Consider the following 19,682-nt stretch of genomic DNA (forward strand, 5'->3'; position numbering starts at 1 on the left):
CGAGCCCAACACCAGATGGCGGGATGTGCACAGCATGTGTATCTGCAGCTACACATGCCACCGAACATATATATATATAATAAATAATCCTTGACAGATGGAACAATAACTATCCGACGGCTGCACCAATCCCTTTGTTAGATCTTGACCATTGAAACGAAGTCAGATGCAACAATGTTAAATTTAATTAGTTCAGATTTATTCCTTATAATGGTTACACAGAGTCCTGCAATGGAATGTCAACGTGTTTCGGCAAAAACGCCTTCTACTGGACAATTCCGGCCAAGAAACCGGCACCCTATATACACAAAATGAAATCCATCATTTGTTTTCATTATATTGTAGTGTGCTCTAATGCAGCAGCCATCTTGGAACATGCAACAACCTAAATGTAATCAACATATCTATACCCAGTTTTAACATTACAATGTTAACATAAACTATTTTCAATGGTCTAGACATTAAAATATTCTATATTCCACATATATTTTATAAATGCATGGAGCATATCCATAATTTAATAAAAGGGAAACTTGACAAAAATTGATTAAGAATTGAAAATTTGAAAGTTTACGAATTGTAAATGCTAATTAACAATTGATAATATGTCTCATTAATGTATTGGCCTAACGTGTACCTATGTCCTTACATGTAACTCTGTCATCATTATGTTTATATCATGCCAAAATTGGCATTATAAGGGCCTTACATTATTACCCTTATTTGGCCAATGTCATCAGTGTCTTCTGGTCAGCATATTCCAATCCAGTTAATCAAACATATGTAAAATGTATTCTCCATTGTTGTTTTTTATGTATAAATATTTTAAATACTTCAAACAATTTGAGTGTAAAAATCTCAAAACATTTTTGCGTTGTAAATAGTATAAAATATTGTAAAATATTAAAAATTATTAATACATATAAACCAATTAATAAAATAGCTGTTATTTTGTAATTCAGTATGAAAAATGACAGCCATTATATTTACAATTCTCACAATAAATAAGATCTTAGTCATTATTCAATTCAAAGTCTAAAACCAATAATAAAGTGTCAAGTGCAATAAATATATACAACTAATTGCAATATCTAGCTAAAACATATTGGAATTTCGTCTTTTATATTGCCTATAAGTTTAATGTCAACCTGTCATTTAGCCCCATTAACATGATAGGAGGAATGAATTTGTTATGTAAGGTTGATGTGTTCTGTTTTAATCTATACTGAAAAGTAGAAATTAATACAAGTGTACAAGATGGAAATGGAAAAAGGCCACAAACTAAAGTGCAAAGTGTTGATTAGAAAAAATGACTTCTATATTTAATATGTGTCTATAACGAGTGAAAAACAGTGATGAAAAATTGTATCTATACACACTCACACATAGTGGTGGTCGTCATTATGTAGTTATAGTTAGGACCTGGTTTCAATAGAAAAAGGTGTTTTTGTTTTGCTAATAACTTTGGTGCCATTTGATACATCTTCAACAAAAAAAAAACAACAGTGGCCAATTCAATTTTTATCTATTATGAACTCCACTGGAAGTCCACATAAAATACACATAATTTAAGAAAAACCAAAGTTAAAAAGTAAGATTTCCTAGATGGCTAACTAAATTAATACAATGATAAAAAAACACTTAAAATAGTTAAAAATTCTGATACAAACATTTCATTTGGTGGAATGAAGATAGCATGCAATAGCTCCAAAGCGGTGCATAAAGGAAGAGTGAGACAAATAGGGTGCAACTACCTACAGCAATGTTGCAATAAAGCCAAACAAATTAATACAACATGTTTCTCATCTTGGGCACCGTTATGGCAAAGGTTACAAATAGCAGAGGAACTGAACCATCTAGCCTGTGATATATTAGGAGGAAGAAGACCCTGTCGAAGCAGGAGCCAGAATCTTGTCATCCCATGAGGCAGGTTCCAGCTAAGGTAGGGCTGCGTTACCCTCGACCTTATGGGATCAGATATAATTTGAGAACTCTGCCTGTGTACACAAGCCTGTCTGTCCAGGCGGAAACTCGCAGCCCAAGTTGCTTTCTTAATTGTAGATTTGAGCAATGCTGGAGGAAACGTAAAAATTGTAGAGGAATCTTATAGAAAGAGGTCTACAGCATTTATAAAATTCTTGCAGATAGTATATTTTGTTCTGTGGCTGGACACTATTTCTTTTTTTTTTAACAATGACCGTAGGGAGTCATCGCCTCTCGTCATCAAGCTAACCATCCAGCGATTTACTGCAGCCAATCCTTGGATGAGGGTGCTGCGCAAGCCCAGCTCAAGCCTTAATGTTGTTGCAGAGAAGGCGGAGTTTATGGATGTGAGACTCCTCAAAACACTTCCCTCGGGTTTATCAAAAATGACCCATTTGGAGACCGGGGTATGTTCTATACCATTGAGCAGGGACGGAATATCTTTGCCCGATAAACCTCCAGGAGATGTTTGAAGTACCTTCTACTCGTTGCCCTGTAAAAGGCGTCCAAGCCGTTGGCCTGGGATTGAGCCTTGCGTTGGTTATGTTCAATATACTCTTTATCTTAAAGGGTCCCACAGACGATTTTGCCTAAAAAGGTGTATGTGTTTACCCTTTCGAGTTGTTGGGCTCCCAAGGTCCAATGAAAACTGCTATATTTGAACCTTTTTTTCCCATGAAGACACAAGATTTTGCTTTTGGAACAGTTTACCTTTAAAAAGTGGGCTTCCGTTTATTGCCCAAGGGCTTGGAGAAGGTTATTAAGCCCCTTTGGGGTACGATCAAATATAAAAATGTCATAGGCATAAAGCAGATAACATAACAGTCTTGTCCCAATTTAGGGGCGAAACCCTCGAACTGAGTTAAGTGAGTAGGTAAGTCAGGGAGGTACAAAGAGAATAACAATGGAGCCAACATACACCCCTGTTTTAGGCCATTTTTAGTCGGGATGACAGGAGACAGGCCGCGTTCTCACCCTAGCAATACCGTGCGCCAGGTGGAGGAGTGAAAGGCGACCCCTAAGTCAAGGAGAATATCAGGCATGGCTAGTCTTGAAAGCTTTTCCCACAGCAAGGCACAATCTACTTTATCAAGTGCTGTGGAGAAGCCTACGAAGGCTGCATTGATCACTTCTCCTCTCAGAGAGACATATGTCTCATTAATTACTTGCAGAACTGAGATGTTATCAGTTGTACAATGATTTCTCCTGGTCACTTCAGCTGCTGTCTGGAAAGTTTCTGGGTGATCCATCAAGCAGGGGCCAAGAAAAGGGGAATGTCCCAAAACACTTTTGAACAGTGATAGCACTGAAACCACTAGACGAAATTACACCAAATTTGGCAGAAAGGTAGCTCTTGGTCCAGAGAGAGGCCTTTATTGTAATTTGGTGTAAATCCGTTCAGTAGTTTTCTAGTTAATAAATGGAAACCAAATTGGTATATATAGGACTGCGGATCGTCCTCAGATCTTACGTGGATTCGGAGGAAAAGCAAGGCCCTGATTGGCTGGCCACAACCTGACAAAAAACAGTGTAAAAACATTAAAGGGGTATGTATCCTGACCCCATAGGACACATGGAGGCGTCCCTTAGGGACCACTGACGGGCAAAACATTTCCCATTTTTTTGTCCGGCCGATCTACAGATTCGAGGATACTCCTCAGATCCTCCTCTGATGGTGGGGTAAAAGCAAGGCCCTGATTGGCTTGCTGCAACCTGACATAGAAATTTACTGAAAAAAACAAGAGGTTACAAGGACATTATAGTTAAGTTGATGTTCTACCCAAACAAAACCATAGAAATTCAGCAGTTATAGTCATACTTATAGTTAGGAGGATGACTGTTTTTTCCAGAAAGTTTTGTTAAGATTTGTCAAAAGTTGCCAAAGTTATTAGCAAAAGAATACACATCCTTTGTATGGAACCTGTGGAAACTGTGAACTTAGTGTAACTTCACAGTGGATATATACATGTACATTTTGTTTTTAAATAATTTTAGACATTTTATATTTTTGAGACTATACATTTTACACTCACACACACACACCCTCAACACACACACACACACACACACACACACACACACACATATTCAGTAGAAAAAAACAAAGGTTACAGGGACATTATAGTTAGGGCAGATTTTACACATACAAAACCATAAAAGTTCAGCTGTTATAGGGTTATTTCATGCATTTCATGTGGCTAAAACATGTGCCCTATGGTAACTATAACTTGAACCCTCCCAAGTTTCTCATCAATATTTTTACTGCAAATATACAGTGATATTATCAATTATGTCAGTGGTTCCCAACCTTTTGACTTTTGTGGACCCCTACTTTATCATTACTGGAACCCGGGGACCCCCATTGAATTTTCATTTGAATCTAGGGACCCCCACAGAGTCATTACTGAAAGCTGGAGACCTAATCTGTTAGTATTATTTAATTTTCTATGCTGCCATGGACCCCCTGACAAGGCGTCGCGGACCCCCAGGGGTCCCCGGACCACAGGTTGGGAACCACTGAATTATGTCATTGAAGATGTCATGAGTGATGTAATATCTGGGGTAATTAGAAGTGCACGGTGAAGGCACGAGTTAGAGTTACCTTAAGGCACATGTTATAGTTACTAGTTACTTGAAATTGCTCTAACTATAACAGCTGAATTTCTATGTTTTTGTACTTGTAAAATCTGAACTTAACTATAACTACTCTATAGTGTTGTTTTTTTAGGTTTTTTTTAAATTCTTTTCCCTAACCATAATGTTCCTGTAACCTTTCTTTTTTTCAGTGAATTTTTAGGTTTTTTACTGTTAAGTAAAATGCCCATTGCAGTGCATGGTGGGATGGGGGGGTACTTGGACGCAGGGCCTGGCCTGGCATTGAGCAGCTCCCGACCCAAGTTTATTGCTCATGCCCTCCTTCTCCTTCCCATCCAGTGACCAATTCCATGCCCCTGCTCCCTCATTAAAGCCCTGTGTGACTGTTGTTCTGCCACTGCCCTTCCCGCCTGCCCTGAAGAGTTAGTTTGCTGCCCTAGCCATCTTCTCCCTACCCTCTGTTGTCCAAGTTCATGCACCAGCCCCCTCCCTCCTGCCCTGCATGGTCCTACGTGCTACCACTGCCCTCCGTGCCAATTCTATGCTCAATCATTGCCCTCCTGCTTTGCCACTGTGCTTAGCTTTCTGCCCTTACCCTCCTTCTTCCTGCCCCCTAGTGTCTGTGTGCTTGCCCCTCAACCTCCTTTTTGCTCACCATGCTCCATGGACCTGCCACTGCCCCTCCTATCTGCTCTGAGTTATGACTTAGGCTGCCACTGCTCCTACTATCTGTCTAGCATGGTCAGATGACTGCTGCCTGTCCTTGCCACCTCCACCCTGACTGTCTGAGTTCCATGCTCCAATCCCCTCTTTTCTGTCCTCCATGGTCATTTTGCTGCCCTCTCTTGCCTGTATCCAGCCTCTACCCACCCCTTCTGTTCTCTATGGTCCTTTGTGCATGCCCCTGCCCCTTCTCTTGCCCACCATGGCCTTTGTGCTGCAACAGACTTTCCGGGTTTGCGATGCATGGCCCTCTGTGCTTCCACAGTCCCTCCCACCTGCCCTGTGTGGTCAGCTTTCTGCCCCTGATCCCCTCCCACCTTCCCTCCATTGTTCTGTGTGTATGCCATTATAGTCTAACTGTAGCCCTCCATGGTGTGTTGTGCTACACTTGCCCCTCCTGCCTGCCCTCCATGGTCAGCTTGCTTCTCCAGCCCTGCCCCCTTGCCCCCTGCCCTCGGTTTTCAATGTGCAGACCCCTATCCCCCCTCCTGTCTTGTCGGTCCACTGTCGTGCCCCTCTCCTCCATGCCATTAATGGTTTATGTACAGCAATTGTCCCTCCTGTCTCTCTGGTATGGCCAGTTTGCTGCCCCTGCCCCTTTACCCTCTGCTCTCTGTTATCCATAAGCATGGCCCTGTCTCCTTCCTAATGTTTTCCATGGTTGTGTAGTGGAAATTGGCTGATTGCAGAAGCCCCCTGACTTTTTGTCCCCATGTTCCACTTATGCTGGTGTTTTCCTGACTCTGATGGTGCCCTTGACAGCAAATTAGGCTAATTATAATTGGCTGTGTCAACCTACCTATAAGTCCCTACTATATGGTAGGGCATGTAGGATTAGGGACCTCAGCATAGGTGGTGCATCCTATAGGTGCACTGCTGTGTGCCCAGAGTCGTTTTAAAGGAAGGACTGCCTTGCTGGCTGCTTTTAAGTTAAAGTTAACCCCAAATGTGACTTTGGAATTAAAAGTGCTCCCACAGTCTTAAGCTACATTAATTTTAAATATGTCGCCCCTAAGGTGTGTACTAGGTGCCCCCATGTTTGGGTACAATGTAACTATAAGCAGTGACTTTATAAAAGATATTTTTAAAGACTTGGTGAGGGAAACATAGCCAAATTCATTTTCTCCTATTGCATTGAATAGGCTCCATAGGCTAACATAGGCAGACATTGTTTTTAGTTAATAACGTCTCAAAAGGAGCTGGATATTTCAAGTTTGGTTTCAAACCTATTGTTATAATACATCTAATAATTTGCCATTGTTGAAAGTAATATAACTAGTTTTAGAACTCTACCTGAAAGCTGCCAACTTCAGCTCCGTAGCGGCCTTCTCTGTTTGGCCAGCCTCTGGCAGCCTAGCTAGGCTGCCTTCATGAGGTGTGAAGTGGCCTGGGTGGGACAAAGGACGTGCCTGAGAGAGGAGATCTGCCTCAGCAGCTGGTAAAACAGGATGAGAGCGAGCAGCCAAACTAGACTTCAAAGGTGAGAAGGACATTTGGAGCTGCTCAGGACTTCCCCCATTTCCTGTAAACCCAGACAACCAGGTAACACCTTGATTAGATTAGGAGAGGGCAGGAAAGGCGTGTGTTAAGGAATTTTAGCCACACCATTGGGTGGACTCAGCCAGACCTAACCTCAAAAATTTAATTTCTGCCATTTTGGATTTTTAAGGAATGTTGCTCCCTGGGATTGATTTTTACCACACTTCCCAGGAAGTGGTCATCCAAGAGGGTGGTGGCCTGTCTGTGATTGGACAGTTGCCCCCCGCTTTCCACCCTATAAGCAAGGATAAATATGGCAGAGCTGCACCCACACCTCAGATCCCTACCAGGAACAAAGAAAAGAAGAAGGACTGCCCTGCTGGACCCCTGACCTGCACCTCGACACTGCACTCTGAAGGACTACACCAGCTGCACACTTGGGCTTCAGCACAAAAATGACTTTGCCTGGCTTCAACTGGTTCAAGAAGGGACTCCCTGTTTGCTACAGGTAGAAAATAGCTAACCAGAGCCCCTGAATCAAAGCCTGAAGAAACTGACCGGCTGACCGACATCCAGTGGTCATTTTTAAGTTTGAGACAGATGTATTCTGAGAGTTGGAGTCCTAACCCTCAAGGAGCAACTCGAAGCTTCTAGAACATTGAGGTGAGCTATGGACTCCTAAAAGACCTTCGAAGACCTTCTGAAAGAAGATCCAGAAGTTTGGAGAAGATTGGAGAACGTTTGGTAAAAAGCTCCATAAAGGGACCGACTCGATGTCGTGAGTCAAGCTGGCATACGTCGATCAAGACCCAGCCTGACTTGCAGCTTCATCCCGCTGACTTCCAGGATTTCACCGGGGGCTCCTGGAAAGGCAATCCAACTACTTCGACTTGAAATCAACTTGCTGTGGAGGGTCACCCGACGTCGGAGAGACAAAGCTGGATTTTTAGCATGTTTTGTGTTTTACTTATTTACTGTTTTGTGATTTTTAAATGCTTTACACACCTGTCTCCTAAGTTAAGCCTTATCGCTTGTTGCCAAAGGTTGAGCTGGGGTTAGTTTACTGAGACCTAACTTGACCTACTGGGGGTCAGAGGTCTATTGCTAAGTGTAGGTACCGACCTGCCCTTACCAATAATCCACTTTCCAACAGGTCGGTTGTGCTGAACTGCTGTCCCGCTTGCCTTGTATAGTGTATTATGCGGCTGCAACCCCTGACGTCTGCCCTGTTGTCATTTTGGTGCCCCTGCCCATCTCCCTCCTGCCCTCTGTTATCCAAGTCCATGTCCCTACCCCGTTCTTCCTGCTCTCAGTGGTCCAATGTACCATACTTGCCAACATTTTGAAATTGATAAAAGGGAGATTTGGAAAAAAAACTAAAACCTGGGGAATTGATTTTCCCTATTGACTTACATTGAAAAAAATGATATTTTAGGCAAGAGACAGATAAAATAAAGCCCTGTTGGCCTTATAAAACATCAGGAGTCTCCTGTCTGAATTGGCTCTCTTGGCATGTATGGCTGTGCTTCTACTGCTCTCCCTACTGCCCTCAATGGTCTGTTATATTGCCACAGCCTGTCTTGCCTGTCCTGCCTGGTTGGTTTGTTGTCCCTGTCCCCTTTCCTCCTTCCTCCATGGTCTGATGTGCTGCCACTGCCCCTCCCACCTGCCCAGCATACTGTAGACAAAAGGTTGCCTCTCTACCCTCTTCCCTGCCACTGACATTTGCCTCCCCACAGTATTTTAATGAACAACTAGATTGCTAACATTCTACATTTATTGCCGTCATCTTGCCGTCATCTTGCCGTCATCTTGATATAATCTTGCCGTCATCTTGATATAATCAAACCTAAAGCATTTTCTTTCAAAACTGTAAAAATGATAGGGTCCTATTCCCAGGGAAATTATGGTTAGTGTTCTAAAAAACTAAAATTAGGACATATTGTCTGAATTATCAAATAGTGACAAAGCACTTTGACATTATTTGCTATTTTTTTTTTTTTAATCTGTTGATCACTTGCTTATATCTTTCACTTAGGGGACAGAATGTTGCATCATGACCAGAGCTGCAGACTTCGGAACTGGCGAACTAGTTCCAGTTTCAGCATCAGCTCAACATCCTGTGATCCTGGACAAATCACTCAATCTCCCCATGCCTATAGCGCAAACGGAATGTGTCTTTGTGTAATGTAACTGATGCTCATGTAAAGCACTTCAATACCTTCGGGTCAAGTCTGTGATATATGATATATAAAAAACTGCAAAAACAGAAACCAATTAAGTGTTTTGGACACTTCTGTCATTGGGCTACATTTGGGTGATAGCTGTGCTACATTTTGGCTCCTTTTTCTATGGCAGCCATCTGGGGAGAGTTATTTGTTAGTTATGAAGCTCTCTAATCTCACTTAGTACAGCATTCTTTGTGGAAATGCTTTCAGTTTTCGACTTCAATTCCATTAAGATGGGGTTCAGATGTGCCCCACTTTTGGCATGAATTCAGAATGTTAGCACTCTAGTTGCTCATTAGAACAGTGTAGTAAAGTAAACTGCTGATCGCCAGGGAATTAACTTGCTGTCTGCTGCTGGTGTTGAAAGTGCATGTTTCAGTCTACATGTCAGAATGTTTTAATGAAATAGTAGAGGAAAATATTTGAGAATTTACTTAAAACTTGTCCTAATTTGTCTTTTTACAGCACTAACCATAATTTCTATGACAAAATTAAACCCCTCATTTTGTTCCTTTCTAAATTAAATGTTTTAAGTTTTACCAGTTTGATTTAATCAAGGTGGCTTCAGGTGTGTCCCACGTTTGTCATAAGTAAGACTGTTAGTGCTCTAGTTATTCTTTGGAACACTCTGGGAGGCTGCAGTAGAACACAAGGGAATCGAATCACAGGCTGCTCCTGTTGAAATACAACAGGAAGACATTTGAGAAACCACTTAAAATATGTCCTAATTTTTCTTTGTACAGCACTAACCATAATTTCGATGACAAAATGAACTCCCTCATTTTGTTCTTTTCTAAATTAAATGTTTACATTCTACAAGTTTGATTCAATCAAGATATCTTCAGGTGTGCCATAATTTTGCCATAAGTAAGAATATTAGTGGTCCAGTTGTACTTTAGAATACTTATGGAGGCTGCAGTATACCACAAGAGACTCAACTGACAGGCTGTCAGACTTCATTCTCCAATGGCTGAGAAAGACAGTGTGAAGTTACAGAGAATATGCTTTCATTTTGGTTCTGGAGCACCTTCCATAACCTCTGTGGGAAAATCATGAGAAAACTGTTTTCTCTCAAACTTGATTCATGAAATCCCAGCAGAACGCTTTTTCACAGGGCTAAATCACCTTAGTAATAAATGGTATATACTGTAACTAAAATCTGTTATCGCCCTTTTTACGTTCTCCTTTTTCTCAAAACCTGCCATTCAACTGCGATGCATTTCAATGGGTGCTATCATGTATATTGGTTCCAAGATGGCTGCCATCACTTTCTGGTTGAAGTGCAGACAGCCAATTGAATCTCACCATGAGATCAGTGCTTGGGCTCTGCCCAGATTTACAAATGTGGATTGTCTTTAATATCTTGAAAACGACTGAATGGATTTACACCAAAGCTATCTTCCTGCCAAATTTGATGTAATGCCGGTCCGTGGTTCGGGCTGCAGTCATATCTAAGATAGGAAATGCACGTTTTTTGACCCCCCCTTTTTCTCAGCCCTGCTTGATGGATCACCCTGAAACTTTCCATGCAGAACAAAACCCAACGAAGCACTTTTTTGGAAAGTTTCATGAAGATTCCTCAAACGATGCAAAAACATAGCCAAGCCCTTTTTTTATTGCTGTCTTTGTAGAGTTAAACTGAGAGCAGGAGATAGGAAGGCTATTATATTATTACCTACAACAGTTCCGCAGGACTGTGAACATAGGTACATATTAACACATCTCATTGTTTGTCCCAATTTTAGGCTAACTGGGCATTGAAATACTGTGAATCTGCTGCCCTATCAATTTGAAAGTAGCCAATATTGTTTGTGCAAGGATTTAATAAAATTTCAGTTGGACCGCTTGCACAACCCATAAACATATTTCATCCCTAAATAAAATGCATTTAGTTATGACTGGCACAAACTACCATTCAGCAAAGTACCAGCTTTTGATGACAGTTCCAATTTTCTATATGATGAAATTGCGAATTAGAAAGATGAAATGTCACCACATTGCATCAGTAGGATTTGAAATATGATAATTGCCAACATCATAAACTAGGAAATTAGCAATTGCTCACAGAACATTGCAGGCCTTCAATTAGCCTTCAGAAATTGAGAGAACATCTTTGGAGTGAAAGTACATCTGTAATTTTGATAACGTTTGCTCTTTACTTTAATACTTTTCTCTGTGTTTGCCATGTGGGAAAGAAAGAAATAGTTTTTTACTAATGCTTTACGAGAGAATATAATACTTACAAGCAGGAGTAACCAGTGCTTCAGCCAACCCAAGCAAGATGTACTGAGGAGCAAGCTTGAAGCAAGGCATTGAAGAGACTAACAGCACTTTGCCAGAGAGTGTCTGCTCCACTTGTAGGAACGTCTTCCTGTGGATTTCAGAGAACCCAGCTACCACCATTGAAAGGGCAGCGCAGAGATGACCTAAAACTGGATGAAATAAAAGAAAATGCTAAAAAGGTAACAATTTAAGAATGTGTTTAGAAAAAATCATAGAATGAAATGACTTGGCACTGTGAAATAAACTGATAGGAGTCACAGAAACACACCATGCTATTTTTTTGGTATTGATAAGATAAACGTGGAAGCAGTTGGGTGTAACCAATGATTGGGAAGGTCCATTAAGGAATATGGAAAGCTGAACAGTGGTGTAGCAAGGGTTCCATAGCTCATAGTCTAGGCAAGGAAAATTAGCACTCCCTGTAGTTGGAGAGTAAAAGGCGGTCATTATTGCAGTGCAGAGGGCCTCTTACCTTGGCCCTGGTGCTACTGCACTCTTTGAACTATTGTTACCTACACCCCCAGACATAATGGCAAACAGCATACTAAGACAATGGAGCAGTACTGAATATCCCAGTCCTCACCCCAAGGCATGACCTGGGCAGCAAACATTGTTCAGATCTTGGATTCGCAAACAACCTAGCTTGTTTTGTTGTTTGTCAAATCAAAGCAAAATTAGTTCTTAAACTGTGAAATGGTTACTTTTCATGTTAGTTAGTGTTTATTTATAGGACACTGTTGTAGAGTGACTAACCATGTTAACTCTTGGCTAGTTTTGTGCTTAAGTACTCCCCAAACACGCATTATGATGGTCCCTAAAATATAGAAGGCAATTAATGTTTTTAAAATCCATGTTTTGCTATTTTATACCAAAGACTGTTGATTGAGACCACAACCACCCCAGTTATGTGTTGTCACAAATCTACATTTTGTTGAAAGAATATTATTTTGAGAGCAAAAACATTCCCTCAATATTATATAAGCTTTATATAATAACAAGTGTAATGTTTAGACTTTAAAACATTAAAATTATCATCTAAAATATAATATGCATATAAAAAATACACTGTAATATGTATTCCAATGTTAATTTACAATATAATAAATTAGTAGCCCATTTTATCCTAATTATACCATAAAACATATTTTAAAAACTTTTTGAAAATGAATATCAACAATATAAACAATATCTTTATTCATGATAACCATATTATATACTATATCTAGACTTCAAGTCCAAATAATACATGATGATAGTGATATTGTCTTATAAGTAACGTACTCATGGAAGTAAGAACAAATTGTCACTACGCTGAGTTATAAGAAAGCAATTAAACAAAAGATAGAAAAATAATGTATTGTCTAATTATTCATTATTCATTTATCCACAGTATGTATTCAACTAGAAACACTGGTAACATTCTCTAAATCTGTAAGTATTAATAATAAGTTACTGGCCAAAAACAGGTCTAATTTCCTGTGTTTGTGATAGCATTGGCCCGCAAATACTTGCATAAACAGCCGTGTGATCTCAGTTTTCAAAAATAGCCCACTGCAACATTTTTATTCACCATTCATCATATTTTGGTATATTCAAAAACCTCAGTTTTCTAAATATACAAATGTTTTCTCATGTATTGTAACATAAATAATAATAGGGAACTCCCAAAGGCTACCAAGCATTGGGTCGCTTTCAAATTTAGAAACAATGGTTATCATCTCAATATTCTTTCAAATAAGTGCAATTCCATGAAATGTGAACAATATTACATTCTGTTTGATGACAACTTAAACATTCAGAATCTGGTTTAAGGCAAATTTTAAATAGGTGCTTAGGGGAATAATGCTTTGTATGAAGGATTTTAAAATAGCTGTACTTTAGTCCCGCTTCTGTAAGGCATTTACCTTGGTCTTCTAAGATTAACTTGTCTCTTCTTTAGTAGTACTTGACAATTGTGGTTCGCAGGATTTGCTGAGTGTCAGAACTGCTGGTTTGTTGCTTATTATGGACAGACAAGACATTTGGCTTTGTTCAAGATACTAGCACAATTCTAAAACAATAGGGTGCATTTTACTCTAAAATAGGGAGGTTACATCTTAATCCTCCATGTGTATGAGAAGCTACCTGCATTCTGATATCATTTTTCCTTCATTAAACCAGTGTTTATTCACACGTCTTTTCAGGATGTGAGAAAATGGATACATTTAAACCCCTGGATTAACTGAGCCTCACTCACTGTAAACTCTTTTAAAATAGATTGAGGGTGCTAGCCACCTGTGTGACCTTTTAAAATAAGATCTGCTGTAGTATAGCTATGGTAAGAGGGTCTAGGTTGGCTGCATATGTGCACATGTAAGCAGGATGAGCAAGTGAGAATAACATTTAGCTCAGCACAGTATCTGTGTATAGTTCACCTGTCACAGAAGGGAACCTGCAGGGATTGATGATGACCTAGTGTGAGGAGACATTCATAGTCCAAGTTTGTAGTGCCTAACTGAAAATAGTGTGTGTTTCCTTTGTTCTACATTATGGACAAAATTTGCAATAAAGTCCAGTTTTGCGATAGTTAGGCCAAGAGAGTAGTGTGACACACTGACCATATGGTAGAACTAAATCCCAAATGAAGAACTGATCTGAGGTTTGTCACAGCTACACTCCTTCTGGCCTTTGAGGACTTGTTATATTTCTTTGAGTCAGCTCCTAATTAGATTCCAGGCTTTTTCCCCTGCTGGGCCAATTTAAATACTCTGCTGGTCAGATAGAAGATCAAAGGCCTACTCACACCCAGACAAAGGCCTCCCCATTGTGGAGTACTTGGGCCTTTTCTTAGGAAAGTAAAGGATTAGGACATAATCTGCATGCAAGAATTGTCATACTGTACCTGGCTTGGGAAGGCTCACACCCACAGAAACAAAAGGAGAAAGCCCAGACCTATGGAGCTAATCACAGGAGGGTTTTCCCTTTGAGGTTTTGGAAGGAAGGGAATAGTCAGCGTTGGCAGTTAGAGCCAGGGCTCAGGCTCCCAGAGAAGATCTTTTAACAGTCGCCATTTTGACATGCCCCCCCCCAACAAAAAAAGGAGGGTTGGGATCGTAGTGGAGTGATGATATGTCACCCAGGATTGGATAGAGGTAGCTACCTTTTGGAACTTTCCAACCCCACCTGAAATCCTCTGCACAGGGAAGTTGGGGAGAGAAGATGGCTTTCACAGGACCTTGAAGAGGTCCTAGCCACTGCGGTACTGGAGTATCCTGAATGGAGTTCACCTCTCCAGGGCCAGTAGCTCTGATCCCCTGACATCATTTGAGGGGCAGCAGAGGGATGGACCTGAGAGCCCAGTAAGAGAAGGGTTACTCTGAACTGCTGAGTATTGATCCTGCAAAGACATACCCCTCACATTAGAGCAGCTCTCTGACTTCCTTTATCACATTGGTGCACTTTAAGTGACAACAGGGTCAAATGGACCTTAAGGGTGTAGGCAGGAAGGATGTTCTGCCTAATCTCCTTTGGGGGCTTCTGGGTGTCCCAGGAAATGGCCCCAGTCTGAGAAGAACACCAGTCTCTGGACAGAGAACAGGTCCAGAGTACAAACAGGAAGAAATGTCATCCCCTGGGGGAGAGAGGGGATGGCTGGCAGGGACCACATGCACAATGTGCTCCTCAGCTGGAGCTTTATGAAGTCACTGAGAAAAGCCAAGGGTCCAGGAAGGGACATGGCTGGGGGGGAGAGGGGGTCATGTGAAGCCCCTCACCTTTTCCTGAGGCATTGTGTTGAGGGACTGCTGCAAACAATGAAACTGACTTTCTTTCAAAAGAAACAAAGAGAAAGAACAAGGTATGAGTGCCACCACACCCTTATCTCCTAAGTCCCCAGGGGCTCCATCTCCCTGAGGACCAAGGAATTAGGAGATCAGGCTGGTTGTTCTTCCCAACCCCTACCATTCCCAGGAGGGCATAGGCTCCTGGTTTGCACCCAGGAATTGTTTTAAGTGTGTGGTGAGCCGTGTGGTTTCTTGAAGCACCCCTAGGACCGCCAGCAGCACACAACAAAGTTACACTTGGGTGCTTTATTGGGGCTGGACAACCAGATTTTAAAAGGAAAAGATAGCATTTTGTTGTGTGTACACCGCATATCAAACAACACTGCCAGAGGCACAGGGAGTGCTCGATAACAAAATTAGCAAATTTCCTTTGGCAGTGCCAGAGACTGGGCAGTGGCACCACCAATTGTTTTATTTAGCTTTGTGGGGGCTACCAGAAGTACAGAAGCCCCAATAAGGTGACCTCTCAAAATCCCAACTGTTCTTCCCCTAAGACTCCCTGGGGATTATATTTACCCCCCCCCCCCACCTCCCTGGAGAAGCTTTTTTCATCTTTAAGGATTCTCTGATTAGGGATATTACATATCCCTTAATGTCCTCCCCTTCCACCCTCTCTGAGACTTTCAACAATCTGATGTTGTTCCTCCTCATATTATTTTCCAGAATTTCTAACTTATCCTGTATAACTTTCCCTCCAGCTTTGAGCTTAGAGAGGTCATGAGTATTTGAGAGTACTCGTCTGTCCTGCTCCTCAACTGCCACTTCTACTATACTCATCCTCTCCGTTAACATATTTATCTTGCTCTCCATAGCTTTGCAAACGTCTTGGATCTTTCCTTGATTGCACTCTGAGACCTCAAATTTCTCTCTGATCTCCTTTGTCAATTAGAGGAAAAGGTTTTGGACATCCGGGCTATGCAAATGCAGAGATTCAGTCTGGGGTACAGGTTCTGAGATTCCAGTGGCGGACGATATCTATGGGGTCTCCATATGTCCACTAAAGGATTCAGTTGCCATTCGAGAGGGAGTAGCCTCCCCGATTCTTTTTTCCAACTCCTGCACCTCTGCTCCTGAACCCTCCGAAAAAGGGTGAGAAGTGGTATATCCTTCCAATGTTTCTACCCCCCTTAGGAAGGGATTTAAAAAATTATAGTAACGGCGTAACACTCCTGCGATCAACTAGCGAGTCCTTAGGGGAGACAACCTATTTTTTGCTAGTCGATATAAGAGTGCTTTTATTTGCCAGCTTCTTTCTTTGAATAATTTTAACATTCTGATTATCCAAGTAGTCACTATCCTTTGGAGTGCGTTTAACTGACCCACTCCTCACCCACACTCTCCCCCTCTTAGTTCTATGCAAATGGGCCCCCACCTCTGATGTTCTGGTTGGCAAGCCTCTACCTTCCAAATCGGAAAAAAAGGTTAGCAAGGCCCACCTTACCTTGGTGTATAGTAACTATTAGAAATGAGGTAACAGGGTGTCATTTTACAGGGAAATCATAGATAGAGGATGCCTTTCCGTCTTTTTCCAAAAGCTCTACACAAAGGATGCGGACGCATTGGAGGATCAGATTAGGGTATTTTTTTAGTAGAGTTCGTCTATCTGAGTTGGATGAAACATCTCGACAGGAGTTGGCGGTAAAGTTAGAAGTGGAAAAGTTGCTTGAAGCGATAAAGAGACTAAAGAAGGGAAAAGCACCTGGACCTGACAAATTACCAAATGAATTATATAAACTACTCAAAGATGAGCTGGCTCCAATTGTCCTAGAGCTATTTAATCAAGTTTTCTTTCAGGGTACAGAAGCACCAAAATCATGGGATGAAGCCATAATTAGCTTGATTTTAAAGCCCAGTAAAGACCCGGCACAATGTGAGTCATATAGACCCATTTCACTACTTAATTCAGACTATAAACTCTATACACATATTTTATCTAAAAGGCTAGAGAGGGTGATTGGTACTTTGGGGCATGAGGATCAGAAGGGCTTTCTTAAGGGGACACAACTTCATGAACTCACCCATGATTTACGGACTGCAATAGACTTGGGCCTTCAGGAGGGTGCTCCCTTAGCAGCTCTGACATTCAATGCAGCTGAAACTTTGATCTGGTTAGCTGGCCCTTTCTACAGATGACTATGGAAGCCTAAGGGTTTGAGAAGGTTTTTTTCAGGGCGGTAAGAGCTTTGTACAAAAATCAAACAGCTAGAATATCGATTAATGATAATCTGTCAATAGAATTTAGGATCGGGAGAGGAACCCGGCAGGGTTGCCTGCTCTCCCCTCTTTTCGTTATTCTGTATATCAAACCCTTGGCCATAATGATTAGAGAGAACAGTAACATTATTCCATTCCAAAGGAGAGGTTGGGAAAAGAAAGTGGCACTATATGCTGATGATTTAATGATATACCAGGGATGTGGTTGGTTCCCTTTCTAATATGCTGCTTGCTCTGGAGGAATTTGGTAGGGTGTCTGGTTACTCTGTAAATCAGGAAAAAAATGGAAATAATGTGTTGGAATGTCGATTACAAAAGCCGATTAGTTAAACAAGAGATAAAATACCTGGATATACAGATAACAGCTAAGCTGGAAGAGGTTGCTAAGGGTAACTTCCGTAAAAGTATAGGTGGAAACAAAGACGTTTTTAAAGACATAGCCTCCCATTATCCTTAATAGGTAGGTCAAACATTTTAAAAATGAGTATTCTCCTAAAGTTTACTTTTCTGTTTAATACAATCCCTTTAGATTTCAAGCTGGGATGGTTTAAAAAATGTCAGGGGGATTTGACCTCATTTGTATGTGCATGCATGGGAGTTCGTATTGCATGGAAAAGGCTGTGCAAAAAGAAAGAGCATGGGGGGAATCACATCACCAGACTTCTATAAATACTATCTTAAATGATAGATCTAATTATTCTTCTCTTTTGAAGGCAATGACTCAAGATTTTCCTGGGGCAGGAGACCACTTTCTATATAAATTCAGCTACCCGAAGTATTTAAAAAAGACTCGACTAAAGACTCTGCATGCAGGATATGGTTGCAAGTTCGGTTTTTTTTAGGGTCACCATATTATAGTAGGAAGCCCCCCTATTCGGGACTCACCAGGCACCCTCTGAATGCGTTCAAGATAAACTGTCAGTCCCCCCTACGGATAAATGCAGTGGTAAATTGGGGACACATTGTAGAGGATTGTACCCTGATATCCTGGTCTACATTCACAGAGCAAGCAGAAAGTACTCTTTCCAAATTTAAGTATTATCAGCTGGCATGTTAGGTCAATACTCTGCGAAAGGAAGGGAAAGGGAAGAGCATTTGGGAAAAGAAAGTACTTCAGTGATCTGTCTACCATAAAGAGGTTGCTTTATGGAATTGAATGCTAATGAAGGCAGGGGAAGAGATGTCACATCTCTCTGAGAAGATGTGGGGAAAGATTCTGCCGACTCTGGATCACATTCATCTTTGGCAAGTGTCAATGTCTACACTCTGGTTCACAGTTAAATCTGCTTCCCTGAAAAAAAAACATTTGTTTACATTACATAGGGTGTATTGGTCACCAGAGAAGTTAACTGCTCTGGGGAGGGAAAAAAAAACTGCCCGCGTTTTGACAAAGAGCGGGCAAATGATCTCCACATGTTTCGGCACTGCCCAAAGCTTGAAGACTTCTGGAATGCTGTTGATAAGGTGTTTAAGGAGGTAATCAGCCAAGAAGTCAAGCTAAGCCTCCCGATGGTAATTGTTGGGTTGATTGATGGGGAAGTGCAGAATGAGAGGCTCACCAGACATCAAAGCCATCTACTGTGTGGGCTAATGCTTTTAGCCAGACAGTAAATTTGTTTAAAATAGATCCTTTCATCGGCTCCCACTGAACAGGGATGGCTGACGGCGATTAATAATTTGTGCTGCCTAGAATGCAGCGGCCCCCCAGTAAAAGAGATGAATTTTGGTCACTGTGGGAAAATAATTGTCAAGGGATAGACCTTTCTGGCTAGAGTTTGGACCTGGTTTTGAATCTAAACAAAACAGGTCCAGTGATTAATAATCTTCCACAAGGATTTCCCCGGCTAGACGATAGCTCTATGTCAAGTGTGTGGGGTTCGAGCATAAAAGCCAGATGTCTTGGATCTGAGTGGCTGGAGGGCGGAGGGTGCGGCCTGGGAGGGCCTACCGGGGTTAGGGTCCCTCTCCCCTGCGGCCCCCTTAGCCAAGGCAGAAAACTATGAGGACTAAAAAAACTAAAAAAGTTAACAGTGAAACATTGCATGATTTAATGAAGGTCAATGAATCATTTTAAAATGCTTTATTGACAATCATATAGTTAATGATAGGCCATTGCCTGTCTTAATGAATGCCATTGTAAAATTGGTCCGTCATTACTGATTTTAATGGAGTTGCATTGGTTTATTGTGACATACTTCTCATGTTAATGTGCTGACACCCTGACAAAGCCAATAGGCATACAGTTTGACAATTACAGCCAATTATATTTTGTGTATTTGGTTTGGGACTCATTACGAGTTTGGCGGCCTTTTGGGAAGACCGCTGCGGTGGTGGCCACCAAAAGATCGTCATGTTG

General features: G+C 41.3%; 1 protein-coding gene across 1 annotated transcript in view; it reads right to left on the reverse strand.

Moving 5' to 3' along the window:
• The window catches only part of SLC15A5 (solute carrier family 15 member 5), a 379,306-nt gene that overhangs the window by 37,104 nt on the left and 322,520 nt on the right, over positions 1–19,682 (reverse strand). Inside the window, exon 6 of the mRNA XM_069230056.1 lies at positions 11,252–11,440. Within this exon, the coding sequence (XP_069086157.1) occupies positions 11,252–11,440 (189 nt within the window). The remainder of the gene's footprint in view (positions 1–11,251; positions 11,441–19,682) is intronic.

This window comes from Pleurodeles waltl, chromosome 4_1 (assembly GCF_031143425.1).
Source record: "Pleurodeles waltl isolate 20211129_DDA chromosome 4_1, aPleWal1.hap1.20221129, whole genome shotgun sequence".
Lineage (NCBI taxonomy): Eukaryota > Metazoa > Chordata > Amphibia > Caudata > Salamandridae > Pleurodeles > Pleurodeles waltl.